The sequence below is a fragment of the Neomonachus schauinslandi genome, chromosome 4 (genome assembly GCF_002201575.2).
Source record: "Neomonachus schauinslandi chromosome 4, ASM220157v2, whole genome shotgun sequence".
Taxonomy (NCBI): Eukaryota; Metazoa; Chordata; class Mammalia; order Carnivora; family Phocidae; genus Neomonachus; species Neomonachus schauinslandi.
The window spans coordinates 24,983,740-25,005,704 of NC_058406.1; the positions used below are offsets into that span (position 1 = coordinate 24,983,740).

Below are 21,965 nucleotides of genomic sequence, written 5' to 3' on the forward strand. Positions count from 1 at the left end.
CCCAACTCTAAAGCTAGAAATGAACAAACAAGTTAACCAAGGGGAATCACAAGGAGGGTGACGGTGAAGGCAAAAGCAGTAATGAAGGATGCCGAAAAACAGAAAACGAGATGTAATGATGCGTCTTTCAAAAAAAATTAACAAAACATACAAAACCTCCAGTGAACCTAACCAAGAGCACAAGGGAGCAAGTCCATGTGGAGTCTGAGCTCGTGACTAAGCAGAGTGGGTAACATACTTACGCACACAGAAAGGGGTCTTGCCCGACCAGAGGTGATCCTGCTGGCAGATGCGCACGGACATGCCGATCAGGCGGAACCCAGCGTCGCACTGGTATACCACGCTGCCCCGGTAGCTGTAGTTCTCCCCATTGACGTTTCCATTGACGATGGGCTCGGGTGTCCCACAGTGCCCAGCTTTGGTGGGAGACGAGGAAAGAGTGCAAATCGAAGAGGAGCTCATATAAGAGGAGAGGGGACGGTGAGGAAAAGGACCAAGGACCCAGCCACCCATCGTTCCCCCCCTCCCGCCCCGAGAGTAGCCATCCAGGAACAGCTTCAGGAGTCCTAGACATGATGCAAGTGGCAAGCCCAAATCCCAAGGTTGAATCCCCAAAGGCCACCCATCTCTGGGCTGTAGTTTCTGTGTCTGTCCGCGGGTTGGAAATGATCACTGTCACCTCCCTGCCTCTGGGATTGTCTCCTTTTTTTTTTTTCATCAACCAGCATTGATGGAGCATCTACTGCGTGGAGGGCACCTCGGTCTACATTAAGGCCATCAAAGCCCAGTGGAATTGAAAATAACTATGCACAAATAGGTGGTTTGGCTAAATCCATCCTTCCTTCTCCTTGAGTGGCAGGAGACACAGACAGTTTAACCTAGGTGAGTTACTCTATTAAATGGGGTTTGGGTAGAGTATATTCCTAGCATTTCCACTGGCATTCTTGGCTCTCTCTGGAAATAACTCATGACTGTATCCCTAAAAGAGGCCTGGGACAGTGGAAGGGCAGCACTGTTCACTATGGAACAGACCATCCAATCTATGCTGTTAGGTCTCTGTAGCTGGGACCCTCCTTTGGACTTGAGGGATCCAAGAAAGAAGTGAGAGGAGAGAATACCTTAGAATCTAAGGTTTGGTAGGGAATGGATTGGCCATGGGGGAAATGATAACTCTGTCTTTGTAAGCCAGGTTGTTTTTGTGCTTTTGTCATTTGCTTATTTTATACATATATATGTGTATGTACATGTATATACATATGTATGTATGGGTATATATGTATGTGTATATATGTGTGTATTACATATATATATATGTATGTCTATATGTACACGCATATATGTTTATATGTATGTTTATATGTATGTATACATTCCTTCTATACATATGTATACGTATGTGTGTATATATATAAATAAAACTTTGTCTCATCAGACCTGAAGTTCTTCTCATCTTCTTGGGTGCCCCAAGAGAAGCAAGTTCAGGGTCTTAGTCATGGTGGATGCCCAAGAGCTGGTGTTTGGATTAAGCATTTTATGCTATAGGTAAAATGATGCTTTTAAAGACTGGGATCCAGCTTTAGAAAGCTCTAACTTGTCTTACGGAGGGAAAAATGGGCAGGATAGGTCTGGGGAGGTCACTCACCAAGGCAGCGAACTTCGGAGCCACTCCAGAGCCCATTGGCCATGCACTCCCGCACCCTGGAGCCCACCAGTGTGTAGCCAGAATTGCAGGAGAAGATGGCCGTCGCCCCATAGACGGACAGTGTTCCAATTCGGTGCCCGCTGGGCGGGATGGGGAGCTCTCCACAGGAGATGACTAAAATGATCACAAAGTGCTCAGTGAAAAGCCAACCCCAAGAGGAGGGACACGTGCTGCTTCTGAGCAGTAAGAATAATGACAAAAACAAGAACTGTTTAAGTTTATTGGGACTCATGAGCAGAATGTGGGGGCATGGGAGTGACCTGCATGGTGTTACACTGGAGCAGTGACTCTCAACTGAAGTATTGCCAAAAGGACCCAAGGAGCTTCTAAAATGCTCGGGCTGTACTCTGGATCTATGACCCACAATCTCTTGAGATAAGGCCCAGGCATATGCATTTTTAAGAAAAGTTCCTCAGGCGGTTCAGATGGTACTCTGGTTAGGAACCACCACACTAGAAGTGGAGATTCTGTGGTGCCCTGGGTGTCCAACTGAGTCCCTTGTCCTTTCTGCTGAGAGCAGCCCCAGCCTCCCACTCCTTCCCAACAGAGCACTGCATATAGCCACTGGCTGGTGTGGGAGGTGAGGCCCAGTGGCCAAGGCTGCACTCAAGTGTGAGAGCCTTCATTGTGATGAAGCTGTTACATGCTCATGACTTCTGCTCTGCCACACACATGGTTATATTCCATGGTGGGGTCTAAACTTGGATGTATAAAGACAATAGTGACTTGAATCATAGATGTAGGTAAGATATCACTTCTTCTCCCATCCAGTCTCAAAATTTCCACTCCTCACTGACAAGTTATTCTCTTCTACCCCATTACAAACACCCACCTCCTCTATCACATCCTTACTGATTAAGTCAATATCATGAGTATATCCCATTGTAGCAGGTGTTGTGATGGGCCACTCAGACCCCCATTTAGGATGGGAGGATTTTTTCCCCAGCTGTTGGCAAACAACCCTCAGCTGCTCACCCTCTTCAGACTGCTTTAGCTGAAGAGTCCTCCCATCTAGATCATGCTTCTTCCTGGGGTATCCTGTACCCAATGTTTGGTCAATGTGTAGGTATAAAGGCCTCTAGCTCCAACTTGTGGCAGTTCTGAAGGACCATCCCAGCTTCAGAGCTCCCTGTGGGGTCAGTGGAGGGCCACACTGATATTGTATCAGAGGTCAACTGTGCCATCTTCCCAGTACTGCCTCCTCACTTTCCCTTACACAGATGGCAGAGATCTTAAGGGTACTCCCTAATAAACCTCTGTCTCAGAGGTGCTTCCCAGGGACCCTGACCTTAGAAACTATCTTGAAGAAACAAACAAAAACAATAATACAGAAGGAGAGGCAGACACTTAGGTGCCTACCCCTTGTGCTCTACCCATTCCTTCTATATACGCTCTCATTACAGGTCTTGTCACACCCCATTATCATTGCTTCCTTATTTTGTCTGCCTCTCCAGCAGACTATAAGCTTCTTTGGGGCAGGAACCACAGCCTTTTATCTTCATACTGCTATAATACCTGGCATGAATGTTGAACACGTGAATGAGTGGATACTCACCTGGACAAAGGCAACTTTTTAATAAGATGGTAAGATGCTGAGAAGTACTTCCTTAAAGGAAGTACCAGCTCCTGATTTTAGGTGAGTGTTCAAAAAGAGGTACACTGCCATCCCTGGTGATACCCTTCTCTCTCCTTCCCCATGTACGGTATAGTTCAAGTGGAAGGCACTGTGCCAAACATGCCCACCCTCCCCTACTGGGCTTACTTTGGCAGGTGGGCATAGAGTTCCCGAGGCTCCATTTGCCATTGGCCTGACAGCGGATGACCCTTTGGCCAGTGTAGTAGTAGCCAGGGTCGCAGATGAGCATCAGCTGGGCCTGGAACTGGTACTGTGTCTCAAAGGTGAGCCTCCATCGGCCGTGTTCCACGCTGATGCTGCTGACATCAGGACAGGTCACAGCTGGGGAGACAAGGAGCAGCGAGGAGGAGTAATTAATTAATTAATTATGGAAGACACTGGAAAGAGTCCAGAACTGGGGACTGGGAGACTGTAATGCAGTAATAAGAATCTTGAGTCGCCAGGCAGGTTTGTTAAATGAATGAAGTGGGCTGGGAATGGGGTGGGGTGGGGGGGGAACAAAACAAACTGGGGTGGGCAGATCCACCAAAAAGAAAAGAAAAGAAGGAAGGAAGGAAGGAAGGAAGGAGGAAGAAAGAAAGAAAGAAAGAAAGAAAGAAAGAAAGAAAGAAAGAAAGGAAGAAAGAAAGAAAAAAGAGAAGAAAAAAAGAAAAGAAAAAAGAAAAAAAGGGGAGGTGGTAATCAGTGCTGATTGTTAGATGTGAACCTTGTAATTTCTCTTTAGTCAGATCTTTATTTTTCAAGAGAATCCAGAAATATGGATTTTTTTATGTAAACTCTCCCAATTTTAAAATGTTGGGAGGCAATTCAGAAATTGCATAAAGCATACCATAGGCCAAAGAAACAAAACAAAACAAATCAAAAGTACAAAACCCTGTATCTTCAAACTCAATATGGCCCCGTAGGCTCCAAGTTTGTGACTCCGGCCTTAAAGCTGAACTGAACCTCTGTCATTTTAGAGGTTTTTTTTTTTTTTTTTTTCCCAACTAACATAATTTTTTTTCTTTAAATTCAATTAGCCAACATATAATACATCATTAGTTTCAGATGTAGAGTTCAGTAATTCATCAGTTGCATATAAAACATTTTAGAGTTTTGTGATCAAAGGACATTCGCACAAATGTTCTGGTAGTTTTTCCTTCTAAAAGGAACTTATTCCTAAGTTCTGTGATGGTTTATGGAAACATCTCAGGGTGCAATGGTCTATCAATGCGTTGAGAGCAATTTCAAATGGGAGCCCAACTTGGTAGATGACACTATCCACCTGTCTGTTTCCCAAATCCCCAACCTCCATGTACCTGCTTTTTTTTTCTCATTACTGGGTTTTTAGCTCACTCCTTGCAGGAATCTTTTCAGCTACATACCCAGCCCCTCCTTATACCCATCTTCTCTGCCCAAGGACTCACGGACACACTGTGGGGGGACATTGTGGTTGCTCCAAAGGCCTGTCTCCAGACACTCTGCTGTGGCCTCGGCACCTGCCTGGAGGTGGTAGCCTTCGCTGCAGCTGTACACAGCCTTGGTCCCCACTGTGTACTCTTTGCCGAACACCATTCCATTCTTGGGGGCCTCAGGAAGCCCACAAGAAAGAGCTAGCAAAGAGAAAAAAAATATTATGAGCATGTCTGCTTCAAGATGGTATTCTGAGAACATATTTTAATCTTCCTTCTCCCCCAAGGCCCTAATAAAATTATAGTAAAGACTAGTAAAGTGGAAAAGCCTCATAACAATAAACAAAATGGGAGGATCAGCAGCAGAGATTTCAAAAAAAACTTTGGAAGATGGAATGCAGATTGAAGTGTGTTGATAGATTAAGTGGAGCCGAGAAGCTGCAGCTTAAAGTATACGAGGGAGCTATAGTGTGAGACCAGTTCTCCTCCATCCTTTCCCACAAATACAGTGTAGAGGCATTCATGCATCTATTCCCCAAATAACATAGAGACGGTTTTCTTTCCCACTTAAGGAAAAAAAAAAAGGAACTCCCTTGAGAGAATCAGGGCTGCTCAGGTGTGAGATGGCATCCCAAAGTAAAACTCTTCTAATTCTAGGATTTAAGAGCTCTCAGCCTAAAGGCTGCCCCTCTGCCTGCTCATCTGTGCTACATACTCAACTCAACTTCTTATTCACGTGGGAGACCTAGTGGGCAAAGATACCTGTATATAATCACAACAAAGGTAACCCACATCTGCTCCCTGGAAAAATCAGCCTTGCCTTTCCTTTAAAATAGGATTAATCAGAGATCACTGTACATATGAAGAAAACCAGTAACATGGAAAGACATAAACAAAGATAAGATTAAAAATAGACAAAAATAGAAATAAAGTTCTCTTTTAGGAAACAGAGCTAACCCAGGAAATAGAAGATACATAAGCTTTAAACTTTTGATTAGTAATATCTTGAGAAAGTCAGGGGGACATATTGTATTCATAAAATGAGAACAGAGGGCTTTCAAAAAAGAACAACAACAACAGAACAAGGAAAAGCTCTCTTAAGAGCTCTTAAAAATATGATTGCTAAAATAAGTATTAGATAGAAGGGCTGGAGATTTAAAAGTAAAGGGAATTTCCCAGAATAGAGACCAAAAAGACAGAAACTGAAAATGAGAAAAAACGCCTGAAAACACAGGAGGTCAACATCCAGGAGGTCCAACACCCAACAGGTTAGAGTTCCAGAAAGACAGAAGAGAGATCACAAATGAGCATTTCCCAGAGCTGGAAAGATACAGATCTTCAGATTGAAAGGGAGCCAAAGGGATGCAGAGAGAACCATTCTTAGATACATCATCATGGAATTTCAGAAGATGAAAGACAAGTTCCTACAAGTTCCCAGAGAGAGAGAAAAAATAGGACATTCCTGTGAAGGAATGAGAATCAGACTGGCATCACAAGTCTAATCAGCAGCAATGGATGTCCAAAGATAATGGAACAAATTTCTGAAGGCAGTGATCTGTAACCTAGAATTTTACCTGGTCAACCTACCAAGCATATATGAGGGCAAAAGTAAAGATATTTTCAGACATTTAAAGACTCAGGGAATTTCCTTTTCATGAACCCTTTATGAGGAATTTACTCAAGGCTATGCTCCATCAAAAAGGGGGTAAAAACCAAGAAAGGGTAGGATATGGGATATAAAAAATATAAAAAATGGTAGTGCTAACACAGGAGTATAAAGAAAAGGAATTTCAAGGTGACAGCTCAGGAGACACAGGTATGCAGCACATGGCCATGGTCATTATAAGGAGTAGGGTCAACACTATGTTTATTGGAGGAACACACATTACTTAGGCAGGAGTAGCTCGTGTTGTCTTTGAAAGAAATTAATACTTACAAACCGTGTTTGCCCTTTGACAGTTCAGGAGCTAGTACAGATAGAGGGGAATTAATCAGGTTTCCCACTGTTGTCCCTCATCCACCCCCACCTCTGCAACTTGTCTAGAGCTCAGACCTCCCTCATTCAGAGCCAGCTCAAGCAGACGAAGTCCCCATCCACATTGGCCAACAACGGTCCTCCATGCTACCGGAACCCAGAAGAGACACAGGGCCGGGGCTTTATTATGATATAGGGAAGGATAGACTCGTCAGAGGGAAATGGATTGGGATATCAAGATGGAAGAAGGTTTTAAAGACTGGAAAATGGAAGGAATGAGTAAATAAGGAGGAACTGAGGAGAAAATGTGGAATGAAGAAATGAGGAGTATTTGAATATGATGCTCTTTTAGTGCCTAAACAGCAAAGCTGTAAGCTCCTTTGGTGGTACTAGGGTAGTCAAATTGTGATCAATGAACCGCCTTGCTTCCTTGGATTTTTTTTGAAGAAATACTTAGATCCCTACTGGTATTTTGCATGAGGAGTCAGTCAATCTGGAGACAGCAGGTGAAGGAAGTGGACAGCAGACTGTTCTCATCGCTCTTGGCCCAGCTCTTCCCGTGTGGATAACTAAGAGGACAGAGGATACCTTCCCAGCCCAAAACACTAAAAGCCTGTCTCCTGATCTCCATGCCATAAGAGTCCCCAAACCCCAAGGTAAAAGGGGCACTTTCTGTGGGTAGGAGAGGAGGGGACAGAATCCAAGTATTTGAAGGTGGTGGTGGAATGAGATTTCTGAGGGAGAGAATATGTAGCAAAAGAACGGGCTGGGGAAGTAGAGAGAAAGCATTAGAAGGCACAGGATCTCTAATGAGATACATTTGTTGGTGGGAAGTCATGGTTTGGAAGAAGCAATATGGAAATGGGAGAATGCCGGGACTTTCATGGCCCTGGGTTATGGGGACCCTCTACTTGAAAGGGCCCCAGCATTGATGTTCTTAGAGGAGAGCCAGTCTCTGTGGAGGAAGGAAGTGAAGACAGCCTTCTGGGTAGTGACCAAGGGTGTATGCTGGCTGGCCACAGAACCGGGATTCCAGAGAGCTCAGCGGGAATGGCTGAGTGGAATGGCATCAGTGGTAAGCTTGGGGCTGGGTCTGGGTACAAATTAGTATGGGGATGAGTACAAAGAAGCCTAGAGGGGCTTAGTTTTGGGAAGTTACACAAGAAAACAGAGATGAGAGGCATGGTGGTTTCCAACTGGAGCTTTGGAAGAAAGACTTGTCTGTGTTGATACAGTTAGAGACACAGAGACCAAAGCCAAATGACATTTGCCATTTGTGATCAGTCTGTTCTCTGGGACCTATTCTTAGGGCATCAAACAGAATGCTAATGACACATTGTTTGAGGAAGCTTAGGCAGAGGCGAGAAGGTTGTGAGGGTCAGAGATGACAGACGTCACCACACTAGGAATCAAAGAACAAGAAAATCAAACATCAATGTGATTTCTTGCTTTTGTCTGTATCATCAGCAAAGTTTTCCTTTTCTTTTTTTTAATGCAGTACACAATGTTGTGAATGTGGGAGAAAAGATGACTTTCACATGCTGGTGGAAGTTAAGTGAAGACAAATGTCCTGGAGGGCAGTGAGTGTCAAGAGCTGTAGACTTTGCATAGGTTATGGTTCAACAATCTCATTTCTGGGAATTTATTTTAAGAAATAAATGTGGATGTTCATAATGATGGAATTATAAGGATTTTAATAGCAGCACTGTTTACAGTAGCAAAAAATAGAGAAATTCAAATGACCAACAATAGGACGATACTTAAGTACGTGACAGTTTTTCCATAATGGTATGCAACTACTGAAAATAGTGATGAGGAAGTGTATTTAATTATGTGACAGATGTTAAGAAAATATTAAGAGCTTTGTACACCGAGGATGCCATTTTTGTAAACAATATATAAAAGATCAAAGGAAATGTGTTGAAATGTTACCCAGTGATCTCAGTTGATGGGATTATAGGTCATTTTTCTTCTGCCAAGTTTTTATTTAAATTCCAGTTGGTTAACATACAGTGTAATATTAGTTTCAGGTGTAGGATGTACTGATTCATCACTGACATGCAACACCCTGTGCTCATCACATCTGCCCTCCTTAATCCCCATCAACCATTTAACCCACCCCCCTCTCCCGCCCCACCCACCACCCCTCCAGCAACCCTTTGCATCATCTATAGTTTTTTTTCCCCTCAGATCTCTAGTCTGAATTATGTTACTTTAAGGGAAAACAAATCCCATCAATTATGAAAGGCAATGCATGCAAACACCTGGTAGAGATCACGGGCTTTGATTGCGGGCAATGAGTATGGTGAGCCTCTGTTGCTTCCTGGTGCCCTCTGCCCCTCGCCTCCTCTGACCTAGGGCTTCCGCCAGCCCAAGCTGCTCTGCATATCTTGTGATCTCTCTCCAGTCCGTGGTTCTGCAAATGCTCTTGCTGTTGCCTAGAATGTTTTCTTTGCCAATGCCTGGCCCCAAACCCCACTTGCTCTATGAGCCCGAGCCCAGAAGAGGGGAGCCCTCCCTAGCTGTCTGGGAGGAGGTCCCATCTTACCCCTGGGCTCCCACAACACTGTACTCCTGATACAGCACTCCCTTCCTCTGCCATTTTGCATTTATGTGGCTACATATCCACCTCCCTCCTTGCTCTGAAAACATTGAGACTGTTTTATGCATATGTATATCCCCAGGGCTCGAGATATTATGGATCCTCAATACATGTTTGCTGAAAGAATGAATTAATTATCAATGAGGACACCCACATTTGGAAGTGATCAGTCCTGGGACGAACCCAAGAGGTGAGGAGGATCCGAGCCACCTGTCACCCCCTTTCCAAGTGCTCCTCACCTTGACAGAGAGGAATGGCCTCGCTCCACAGGTAGTAGCCCTGGGGGTGCCGGGTACAAATGGCCATGCTGTGTCCCACCAAGCGGTAGCCAGCGTTGCAGCCGAAGTGGACGGAGCCTCCGGGCTGGGTGCTGGGCTGGCCCAGAAGGAAGCCATGGAGTGGAGCCCTGGGCAGGCTGCAGTAGGGAGCTGGACGACAAGATGAGGTTCAAGGGACCACATGCAAGCAGGAGGATGTGCGATTTCCTGCATGCCCCCCTCCCCCCCACCCCATTGCCTTGTCTCTGCCAATGCCGGGTCCACCGCTATTTAGGGAGGTCTGAGTGGTTGATACTGAAAAACGGCCGATCAGTGTAGTAAAAGCCAAAGAAAGAAGAGAAAAAGCCATGAAGCACAGGATCCCCTTTGTGGCCCGGACGCAGTGCGGCTTGAGCCCCTGCGCTCAGGCTCTTGAGACCTGTCAGCTCCCAAAGAGGCGCAGGGACTAGACCCCGCCGGGGGGCAGGGGGGGCGGGGGATGGCTGGCTCCACAAGAGTGTGACTGCAGGGGTGTGGACTCTGGGGTCCTGGATCTGACCTTTCCATGTCTGTGACGTGGGACACATCCCTGAAGTTCTTTGAGGTCCCCTTTCCTCCCCTGTGTATTGGGATTGGAAACACCCACCTCAAAGGTTTTTGGACAATTTAAATGGGATTGTGTTTGTAAAGCCCCCCAGCCTCGTGCAGGACACCTGGTGCTCAATAAATGGCCCTTCTCCTTTCTGTTGTAGGGGGTTGGGGGAGAGGGAGCATAGCAATCCAGGACACACATCCACACTCCTATTTCCCCCTCGGTGTATGGCTTCAACTGATTTCATTCGTTTATTCGACAAATAGACATGGAAGGTCTATTATGTGCCAGGAGGTGTTCTAAATGCCGGGAATACCACAGCGAAGAACACAGGCAAAAATCTCAGCCTCAGGGGGCTGACCCTAAAAGACTCCTGCCAGGGATCCCCAGGGGATGCTCTGTGAGGCCGGGAATGGGGGTGACTGGAGGAACACTCTGAACATGTACTTCTGTTCGCTCAAAGAATCCCCGGCTCGGTCTGCCAGGCAGGCATGTGACAGGGGAGGATGAAGACCCCAAGGTGAGGTCCTTTGGCCTCCTATTGGGCGATCACATCCCTCTGCTGGTGAATGGTGTTTTAAAGACCTCCCTTCCATGCCAGATGTGTTTCCTGGCTCCTGCTTTGCCCCCTGCATCGATCTACCTCTGAGTTTACCTCAGTCAGAACAAGACTCTCAGTTATAAAATATCCTGTGCGTGGGCAAAGTACACAGGTCTACTATATTTTCATTAAGTTCTAATGGTTTCACCATGTAATGAATCAACTTTCTGTGAATAGGTATTCCAGTTATGACTGACTCATTACCCCTGGTGGTTTTTAGTTCCTAGTGTAGCGACCATCACACTGTTGTATTGCCCCCATGACAGCAGCTGCCGGGAACCCCCTAGAAGCTGCCGGAACCTCCCCGACAGCTGCTGTAAGGTTTCTCTTTCATCCCAAGGACACTGAAGCCTGGAGAGGGTGAGTCACTTGTCTAATAATCATTCGGCTAGTTTGTGACAGAGCTGATCACTGCCCCTGGGGGTCGTGAAGCCACCCTTCCCCTCGTGTGCATGGGGGAAAGGGATTTCGGGTTCAGTTTGCAGAGAACATGGACTTTGAGATAGTAAAGGTCTTCTTTCCAGGCGCCCCTCAACCTCATCTCCCAGAACTCCTCGCGGTCTTCAGTAATTCCTCTCTGCCTCCATGCTTGCAGAGCCCAGCCGGTTTGCGGACCTACTCCCCTTCAAAATGGGCACCAGGCTGCTTATCAAGTTTTCTTTCCAACCACAGACAGTTATCCCCACGATGGGAGTTCAGATAAATGCCATTTTTTCCCATCTCCTTACATTTCCAGGCATCTCTCCGTGTTCCTTGTAGACTGCGGCCCTGGTCAGCCGCCTGCCTGGCGTGGCCCTGGGTCTGCCTCTGCCCGGGAGTTATGGTGGGCAGAGCAATAGAGAGGCCCCTGGACTTAAAATATAGGCCATCCTTTGCTGACTGTCCAACACTTCCCACCTGGAGACCCACGTCTTAGGGCTCCTCAGGTTTAAGGAACTTGTATTAACATTTCAACAGTGCTGGGGATGGGATCACCTTAGAGGCATTATCAGATGATATATAATAAACTTATCCAAAAGACACGATAGGCTGGCAGTAGGAGCAGAGGACAGGGAAGAGCTTAAAGTGGGGAAAGGAGCAGAAGGGGGTAGGTAGAGACCGTCAGGGACACTCGTGCTTCTGTAGTGAGAGAGGTTCAGAGGAGAGAGGCTGCCAGTCCTCGTGGAGGGTCTCCGCCACCGATGGGGATATGGCCCATGGCTTACTTGGGTGTTTGGGGTAAGCAAATTCAGGGGCTCAGGGGCTGTGGCCCTTCTCATGTGTCCTTATGTTTTACTCACCTGAATACCGAATCTTAAAGCCCTTCCGGTTGTAGGCATGGTCAGACGACCAGCGCAGGTACACAGAGTTGCTCGAGCTGGTGACAATCAGGGGGGCTGAGTAATTCCCACTGAGGGCTTTCAGCAGAGGACTCTGTCCGGAGGGACCTGGGCAAGAGTACAGGACACAGGGTTACAGACTAGCACAGCTGCAAGAGATCAGGTTCCTTGGTTTAACACCTCAAATGTAACCACCTCCCACTTCTCCTCCTCAAGAGATGACATTCAGCTGAGATGGTCAGGGTCAGTGCAATGGTCTGTAATTCTGTCCTTTCTCTGCATCTCTAGGCACTGCGCTGGGTGCTCTTTCCTCCGGAGCCCTAAAGCAATGCTCCCAGATGTCACTGCCAACCTACAAGAGTTGGCAGGCGAGATGAAATCTATTTGCCATCTTGGGACTTGCCAAGGCCAAACAGCTGGTTAATGAGAGAGCTGGTTTGCAAACTGGGAACTTCTACCTTGCCACCTACTTCTCACATGCATACTAAAAATAGCTCAGTGCTTGTCATATAGAAAAACTATGTACTGAATGAATATATAGCAATAAAACTATAGTCAAACATCATATCTCAATGTCATACATAACACAGTTCCTCAATATTCCTCTCCAAGGTTCTTCCAGCAAGCCCTTCCTCTTCTTTTTTCCTACCTTTAGTGGCTGGGAGTGCATCCTAAGGTGGCTGGTTCAAGGGAGGCAGAGTATAAAGCTCGATAATCCATAACAGGAATTATTACCTTGGAAATAGCCCTGAGTGATGGTTCTGATATCTGCTGAGACAGCTTGTGGAAACTTGGCAAAGTTAATGGACCACATTAAACAAAATAGAACCATCAGAACTGCTGTGACAAACTATGAAGGAAGGGGTCAAAAGGCTCAGAGAAGTGGCATGCCAGAATAGGTCTACCACATCAGACCAGGACACCCACTAGCTGACCATGTCCCTCAGGAGGACCTGGGGGACACTCCATTTCCTAAAGCAACAAGGAACACACTGGTGGAGGGGGTGAGCACCAGCATCATTGACAACCTGAGTAACAGCTGTCCTCTGAAGCCTAAACTGATGGAAGGAGATACTCTCAGAGAACTGGGCTTCCTAGTGTTGATGGGGATGAGAAGATTCTGGAATACAGGGGCCAGGTGGAGGCACTTAACAATCAGAAGTGAGACGCATAATTACTAACATGGGCAGCAAGGTTGGAATGGTAGCTGGGAGGGCCTAACCTGTAGGATCTATGGCAATGTCTCACAGAACGTGATATTCCTAAGGGCAAGATAGATGGGAAGCCCCTCAATATATGAATATATGAAAAAAATCATGAACATATAGTCAAAACAGTGAGGAAAGCTGACCCCAATGGAAAGTTGCAACCCCTCACCCAGTTTGGAGACTTGAGCCAGGTTCCATCTTATTCCAGAACACTTTGGCTGAAGGAGAGACTGGGTCCCCATGAAAAAGGACCCAACAAAATGACATCAATTGTATATAGTAGTGATTCTCCCAGTCCCTGCCCAAAAAACCTACTGCTATTTCCTCAGGCAACTGAATAGTGGAGAAAAGGGAATGTCCAGGTATTCCAAAGATTTTGGATACATAGTGTGAATCGATGCTGATACCTGGGTACCCAAAGCGCTATCATGGCCCCTCTGTTAGAATAGAGGTGTCTGAGGGTTGGAGCTGGCAATGAATGGAGTCCTGGCCCAGGTCCATCTCACGGTACTGACTTAACCAAGTGGTAGCCCTTGATTGCAGTAGCTATGCCAGATGTAGTATCTTCATTAGAGCAGATTAACAGCCTTGGTTGCATGAAATGCAGTTATTGATCTAGCAATGCACTCTTTCCAGACCCACCAGAAAGGAGGATCATAAGCAATTTGCATTCACGTGAGATAGACAACAGTATACATTCACAGTCTTGTCCCAGAGCTATGTTAATTCTCCTGCTCACTGTCAGAATATAGTCATGAAAAGATGTGGACCATCTGGACATCCTGCAGAATATAGCATATTGGTTCTCTCTATGAGGACATCGTATTAATTGCCTCTGAAGAGCCAGAAGGGACAATTAGTGTAGAAGCTTTTGTAAGACACATGGCTCCAGAGGGTAAAATTAAGTCCTACAAAGAGGCAGGTGAAATTTCCCCAGTGACTTGAGGACATGCTGAAACATTCTCTCCAAATTAAAGAGGAAGTTAGTGTGCCTTTTCCCTTCTACTACAAGGAAAGAAACACAATGTTTGGTAGACCCCTTTGAGTTTCAGAGGTGGCATACTCTTCATGTGGGAATACTGCATGATCCATTTATTGGGTGACATTCAAGGTGCCAGCTTTGAGTGGGCGCTGGAATAAGAAAGGGTTCTGTAGCAGGACTAGGCGGGAACACAAGCATCCCTGCCCCGTGGGCCACACAATTCACCAGCTCCCATGGTATTGGGGTTTCTGTGGTAGAGAAAGATGTTGCATGGAGCCTCTGGGAAGCTCTAATGGGGGAAGTAATAGCACGAATCCTTAGAGTTTTGAAGCAAATCTGTGCCATCTGCAGCAGGCAACTATTCAACGTTTGACTGACTTACCATCAAAGATCTCAAACTCATCATACTGCTTCTCACTGAGAAAGTACTCCACCGTGAGGGAGATGTTGTAGTTGGGCTGCACTCTCACCAGCCAAGAGCAGGTCTGGAACTGGGGATAGCTTCCTGGGTAGCTCTGACTCAGGATCACACCTGTGGAATCTGTCAGAAGCTCATTCGTTGGGCAGTGCACTTGGGAGAAAGAAAGAGAAATACCAGGTACATGGTATGGAGATGAAATCAGGGCCAACACATTTCCCTGGTACAAAAGACAACCACTGGAACACGAGTATTTGAGCACATTCAAACAAGACCCCAGCGCCCATCATTACACTGCTCCATGGCATGAGGTGACCTCAGCTTCTGTGTCAGTGTTACTATATTGCCGGGATTCAGGCCTGGCCAGTTGGTTGGCATCGCTTCCTAGCTCAGATATGGGCTTTGGAGTAGCTGAAGATGATACATACAGACAGACAAGAGAAGGCATCCCCAAATCCAAGAGTTATTCTATTAAGCGTGGCTGATTTGTACAAAGAGAGTATTGGGCAGAGGTAAGTACATGGAGTTTTGAGTCAAACACACCTGGATTTATAGCCCACCTCTGTCCCTTACGAGCTGTGTGGTCTTGAACAAATTATTTCCTCTCTGTGCAATGGCTTCTCCACCTCCGATGCAGAAAGATAACACCTGCCTTACAAGGCTATTGTATTATATAACATATTATATCATTGTATATTAATTAACATTATAATATCTATAATATTATAGGGAATAATATATATAAAGCATGCAACATAGTGCCTTCATAAACTGTAGAGATGATAATGATAATGATGGTAATTATACCAGGAACAGAAGGAACTAGCAGAGCTTGGCTGTGGCCTGATTAGTAGTATTAAGATAACTAAAGAAAAACATGTCACCCCAAGGAAGACAGTCAATGTAGAACTTGGAAAAGGAGTTGCTGGAGGAGCTAGATTGGGTTTCCTGTGTCTGTCACCAGGGAGGTGAGAGAAGATACTGGTTCCAAGGGGCCCTGAACATCCTGGAGACCAGGGAGGTGCTCTCTCCTGGGGGTACAGGGACCTGTCACTACCTCCCATGTGAAACAAACTTCAGGATGACCCCCCTCCATGTGCTTGGGCTGAGGACACCACAGTAAAGTTCTGAGGACTGAATCAACTTCTTCAGGACCTTGAAAGAGGCCTGGCCCAGGCAGTAGTGGCAAGTATCCCAATCACTACAAATGGAGAAATTGGGATTTTGCTGTACGTGCCTTTAGACAGGCTTCCTGAATGTATTGGATTCTAGGACACTGATAAAGGAGAGTTTCTGGAACTGCTAAGACAAGGGCTAATCCCCGGATCATAATCTGAGATGTGGCTCTTCTGCGGAAGAGATTTAGCCATGCACTCTCCACCCATCTCCACTGCTTCCCTCAAACCTTCTGCCTTCACAGAAATGGGGCTTGCTAATCAGCACTAAGTCTGGGCTAACAGACAAAAATGCTTGCTGTGCCCCAAATTCACACAACTCATCTCGGATTCCTTTGAGTAGCTTTGCAACACACTTTATTTTTAAAAGTAATCTCTACGCCCAACATGGGGTTCAAACTCACAACCCTGAGATCAAGGGTCGCATGCTCTACCAACTGGCCAGCCAGGTACCCCCTCTTTGAGTAGCTTTGAAAGGTACTAACTAGCTTCTCTAGAGAGTAATTCCTTCTTATTTTGTAAATGGGAAAGAAAAACAAATGGCTTCTTGGAGAAAAACAGCCTTGTTTTTGAAATGCTCCTGATTTCACTAAACTGATACCTACAGGTCCCTGAAGTGTGGTGTGGTGATATTTACATTCCCCTAGGCTGGTACACTCCAGCCCGTATCAGGTCTGCTCTTGAAGCTCTCCCCTTTCTACTTGAAACTCCCCCACTGAGGGGAAATAGGCATGCTTTCTCAAATGAGATTGGTCCACAGGCTTGCCTTTTTGTGCGCAACTTTATCAGATCTGGGCATTAGTGTTTACAAGTTTTTCTTTCCCATTATGCTCAAGACATCTGACCTTTGAAGGTTTAGTAGTATTCTTCCATGAAACCATCTAGTCTTGATGTCTTTGATGGGGTTTCCTCTGATAACATTCTCTATTTCTTTTAAAGAATTAGGAAAGTATAAACTTTCTATCCGCTGGGGTCCATTTTATTATATTATACCTTCCTAGAAAATCATTCACATCATTAATTTTTTGGCATAGGTTTGTACAAGATAGTTTCATAATTTAAAATTTTCTCTTGCTTCAATGGTTATATCCCACTTTCCCTTTCTTTTTTTATTTTTTTAAAGATTTTATTTATTTATTTGACAGAGAGAGACACAGCGAGAGAGGGAACACAAGCAGGGGGAGGGGGAGAGGGAGAAGCAGGCTTCCCGCGGAGCAGGGAGCCCGATGCGGGGCTCGATCCCAGGACCCTGAGATCATGACCTGAGCCGAAGGCAGATGCTTAACGACTGAGCCACCCAGGTGCCCCCCACTTTCCCTTTCTTATTTTTGTATATTCCTGCCTTCCCCCTTTGTTTAACTTATCTAATGGTTTGATTATTTTGCAGCTCTTTGTTCCAGGTACTTCTTTTTATTGATCAGTAAGGCTGTTTTTCTGTTTTATAACTCATTAACTTCTTTTTAAAATTCAAAATTTTTGAGATATAATTTATGTACAATAAATGAACAGATTTTAGGTGTGCAGTTCAATGAGTTTTAGCAAATGTGTATACCTGTGTAACCACCACCATAATCAGGATATAGATTATTTTCGTCACTCCAGAAAGTTCTCTCATGTGCCTCTGCAATTAATTAGTATGACCTGCCCCATGCTCCAGGAAATCACTGATATTATTTCTATAACAACAGATTAGTTTTGATTGTACTAGATTTCATGCAATTGGAATCAGACATGTTATTTTTGTGTCTAGTTTCTTTTGCTAAACGTAATGTTTCTAAGAGGCAATCCATGGTATTTTGTGTATTACCACTTCATTTATTTTTACTGCTCTGTAGCAATCATAGCAATCTGTTTATTCATTCATTGTACTTATTATTAATGAACATTTAGGCTGGTTCCAGTTTGGGATTATTATGGAATTCATATACAAGTCCTTTTGTGGATATGGGTTTTCATTTCTCTTGAGAAAATAACTAGGAGTATAATTGCTGGGAGGTAGGGCAGGTGTATGTTTAACTTTGAAAGAAACTACCAGTCAGTCTTCCAAAGTGACTGTATAATTTTATATCCCAACTAGCTATGTATAAAAATTCCACTTGTTCCACATTCTTGTCAACATTTGGTATTTTCAGTCTTAAGTTTTAGCTAATCTAGTGGGTATGCAGTAGTACTTTATTAGGGTTTTAACTTGCATTTTCCTGATGACTAATGATGTCTTAGCATCTTTTCATATACTTATTGGCTATTCATACATCTTATTTTGTAAAATGTCTAGTCAAGTCTTTTGTCCATATTTTTATTGGACTGTCTTATTATTGAGTTGTTAAAGTTCTTTACATAGCCTAGATACAAGTCCTTTAGAAAATATATGTATGATGAATATCTTCTTTTATTCTGTAGTTTGCCTTTTCTTTTTCACATTTAGTTCTGTCAGTTTTTCCTTCATGTATTCTGAAGCTCTTTTATCATCTGCATATAACGTATATATCCTTTGTAATGGAATTAACTCTTGTCATTTTAAAATCTATTTCTGGTAATACTCCTTGCTTACAGTATTATCCAAAATTTCTTTATGTTTCTTATGTTTGCCATTTGTATGATATATCTTTTTCTTTCCTTTTCTTTCAATCTATCTGGTATTTATATTTAAACTGCATCTGTTGTAGGAAATAAGTGGTTACCATTTAAAACCTCTAAATTTTGGCAGGGTTTTTATGCAGCAAAAACTTACTGACTGACATAACCATATCATTCAAATATTATATGTACCTACTTGTTTTTGGTGTGTCATTGAAAGAGGTGTGTGGAAATCTCCAACTGTAATTATGAATTTGTCCTTTTCTCCCTAAAATTCTGCCAATTTTCCTTTATATATTCCAAACCTATATTGTAGGTACATAGAAGTTTATGACTGTTATATATTTTTGATGGATTTTTGCTACACCAGATTTTAGAGGTTAGTACTTACTACTTTTTCAAAGTTTTGTTTCATACCAGGGATGAGTGATACCTTTCTAGCTATGTCTTTAGGGAGGCAGATGAAGATATTCAAGTCTAAGTTTATAGAAAGCCTGTAATTAAACTTTTTTTACTTAAATAATATGAAAGTCTCTTTCCTTTGATTAGCAGTTTTATTCAGTTATATTTACTATGGTCACACATATATTTGCACTTAGATTTGCTACCTTATTTTGTGTTTTCTGTTTACCATGATTTTTTTTCTCCTTCAATGTTTCTATTGGGTTGATTGAGTTCTCTTTATCTTTATTTTTGATTATGGATTTAGAACTTAAACATACTGTGGCTATCCATAATTTCAAAAAAACTATCCATAAATTTAAGCTTTATTTTTAATTTATATATTTAACTAACATAGAGGGTTAATCAATATCTATGCTTCTCCTCAACAAGCAAAGGTCCTGAGCTTGCTTTTTCTTTCTTCCAATGTCATTTATTTGTCCAGTTGTGTGTGTATATTTTTAAATTTACTATGGTCAGTATTGTTTAGATTTACTACCCTATTTTACCGATTTCTTAGCTCCTTGTTACTTTTTGCATCTGAACCATTCTACCTGTATTCATTTTTTTCTTAATGAATGTGGTAGTTATTTCCATTCTTTACCAATATTAGATTTTATTTTTATTTCCTGAGCATACAAAAAAATTCTTGTGGGATTCTATTTATATGAAATATCCAGAATAGTCAATTTCATAGAGACATGAACTAGATTGGTGGTTGCCTAGAACTGTGTGTTGGGGTGGAGGGGCTGGAAAGAAATGGAAGCTGACTGCTAATGGGTAAAGTGTTTCATTTTGAGGTGTCAAAAATCTTCTAAAATTGTCTAATGGCTGCAACACTTTGAATATACTAGAAATCACTGAAGTGATTTAAATGGATGAGTTGCATGGTACATGAATTCTATCCCAATAAAGCTGTTATTATAAAAAAGCCAGTGAAGGGTCACATCTTGAGAAGCCAAGTACAACACCAAGTCCTAGACGGAAGCATGAGGCTGAGGATAGGAGTAAAGCCAAGAAGGCTGGAGCCATGTAGACACAGAAACAGCCAGAGATGAGAAACTAAGGCTGGAGCAAAGCAGGGAAGTTCTGGAGCAGGATCAAAGCTAAAGTCCACTTTTATAGGGGGCTGGTTGTTTGGTGTGTGGGGAGGTCAGCTCAACTCATAGATAATGAATTTCTTAGTGTATTGGGGCAGCTAATTCTAGGGCTGCGGCTTCTTTCTTTCTCACTAACAATCCATATTGTGGATTCTCTACTCTCACCTTATGAGAAGTGGGGGAGAAGCTGACCTGTTTCTCCATAGACTACTAAATATTTGTTGGTAGCACTAGTAGCAGAAGCAGTAGTAGTACTAGTAAAAATAATAACCCACATTGGGCAGTTACTATGTGCCAGGCATAGTTCTAAAGTGCTTTACATTATTAATCCATTTAATTCCTCACAATAAGTCCATGGCATAAGTAATATTATTATCTTTATTTTACAGATGAGAAAATTGAGGCATGGGACAGTTAAATATCTTGTCCTAGGTCAGATGCTTTTTGAGTGGAGAGTTTGTTTTTGGTCTTAGTAAGGATCACTTGGTGAAGCAAATTCATTTTCTGTCAAGGTGTCACATTGGAATGAAGTTCAGCACACAGGACCTTGAGCACATCTGCACTCCAGGAGGGCTAGGTTGGTGTGCAAGCCCACCTCTCCCTGAGGTCCCAGAACTTCCTCCTTTCAATGATCAGTGTGCCACTTCCAGACAATACCAGTTAGAAAAAAGGAAGACAAAGATACAAGTGGTTACCATGGCAATTTGTAGCCCAGACCTAAGAGTAGGACAGAAAATTTCTCTAGAGCAATCATTCATTCATATAAACAAACATTCACCAAATGACCTCTTACTTTATGGGCAGGGACTGGGAAGATAGGGAGGAGTAAGATAAAGGCTCCGTTTTGGAGGAACTTGAGACCCATAAAGGCACGGCTCTGTGCAATTACCTTCACATATTGGGGGTGGTCCTTCAAACTGCAGGTAAGTTCCAAGTTTGCAGGTCAGGATTTCATTCCCTACTAAGGTAAAGCCAGGGAGGCACCTGTAGCGGACGATGTCACCTGCCAAAGAGAGACCAACATGGGGATTCCCTGGAGAAGTCTGGACGGGGTACCCCTTAGTACTTAAATCCACTTCCGGGCAAGTCAATCAGTGATGGGTTGTGTTCTTTTCAGACTTAAATAATCAGGTCAACTCCAATCAAATGACCCAGAAAACGGCTATGTGCTTCTCACAGCTCAGCCTTGAGCCTCCACATTCCAGGAACTTTTTATAATGCCTTGTGTGGACTTATTTCTCAAAAACATACTGACTTGAATCACAGAAGAAAACTGCCTTCCTGTCTCCTCTGCCTAGTGATGGCTAAAAGGAAGTGTTTGTATTTTTGGAGCAGACTCAGTTGACAGAACATCAGCCATCTTGCACTGGGCCTGTTTCTCTCCATGGTCGGGAGGGAGAGATGCACTTTGCTGGCCAGCCCCACCCTGACCTGGCCCCTCCTCGCCTGCCCAGTCCTTGCTGGTTTGGGAGGGGGTACCTATGTTGAATTCTTCATTCTCTGTGACAACTTCGGCGTTGGGGAGGATGGTGGGAGGAGGGCATTTGGTGAGTGGATAAGCTGAAAAGACAGAAGCAGACAAATTGGTGTAAGAGCATCATTCTCTGGGCATGTTGTCATTCACCTGTTCAATACTTCACCTTCTCATTCCTCATTCACTCACACAGATACTAGTGACTTGATCTGCACACAGGGCAAGTTTAGCCAAGTGCTATTTTGCTTATCTGCTGTCATCCTTTTTTTGTTTTGTTTTGTTTTGTTTCTGATGCAAAAACCAGGAGCCATATAGTAACACCAACAATAAAGGAGAGAGAATCTAAGAAGTCAGCGATAGCATTGAAGGGAAGGGGAGAGAGGCATTTCCCAAGCACCTACTATATGTGAGGCACTTTCACACGCTGTCACCTTTAATTCTCATGATGGCTGATCCACCTGCGAGGTGTTCTTACTCTCTTTATGAGAAAGCTGAGATTCAGAAAGCTTCAGTTA

The 21,965-nt window shown here is 43.9% G+C and overlaps 1 protein-coding gene across 1 annotated transcript in view; it reads right to left on the reverse strand.

Moving 5' to 3' along the window:
- Window positions 1–21,965, reverse strand: part of CSMD2 (CUB and Sushi multiple domains 2) — a 621,951-nt gene that overhangs the window by 76,681 nt on the left and 523,305 nt on the right. Inside the window, exons 45-53 of the mRNA XM_044913827.1 lie at window positions 21,456–21,536; window positions 20,866–20,979; window positions 14,648–14,836; window positions 12,037–12,183; window positions 9,546–9,734; window positions 4,745–4,930; window positions 3,465–3,659; window positions 1,643–1,816; window positions 243–416 (exon numbers count right to left, since the gene is read on the reverse strand). Of these exons, the coding sequence (XP_044769762.1) occupies window positions 243–416; window positions 1,643–1,816; window positions 3,465–3,659; window positions 4,745–4,930; window positions 9,546–9,734; window positions 12,037–12,183; window positions 14,648–14,836; window positions 20,866–20,979; window positions 21,456–21,536 (1,449 nt within the window). The remainder of the gene's footprint in view (window positions 1–242; window positions 417–1,642; window positions 1,817–3,464; window positions 3,660–4,744; window positions 4,931–9,545; window positions 9,735–12,036; window positions 12,184–14,647; window positions 14,837–20,865; window positions 20,980–21,455; window positions 21,537–21,965) is intronic.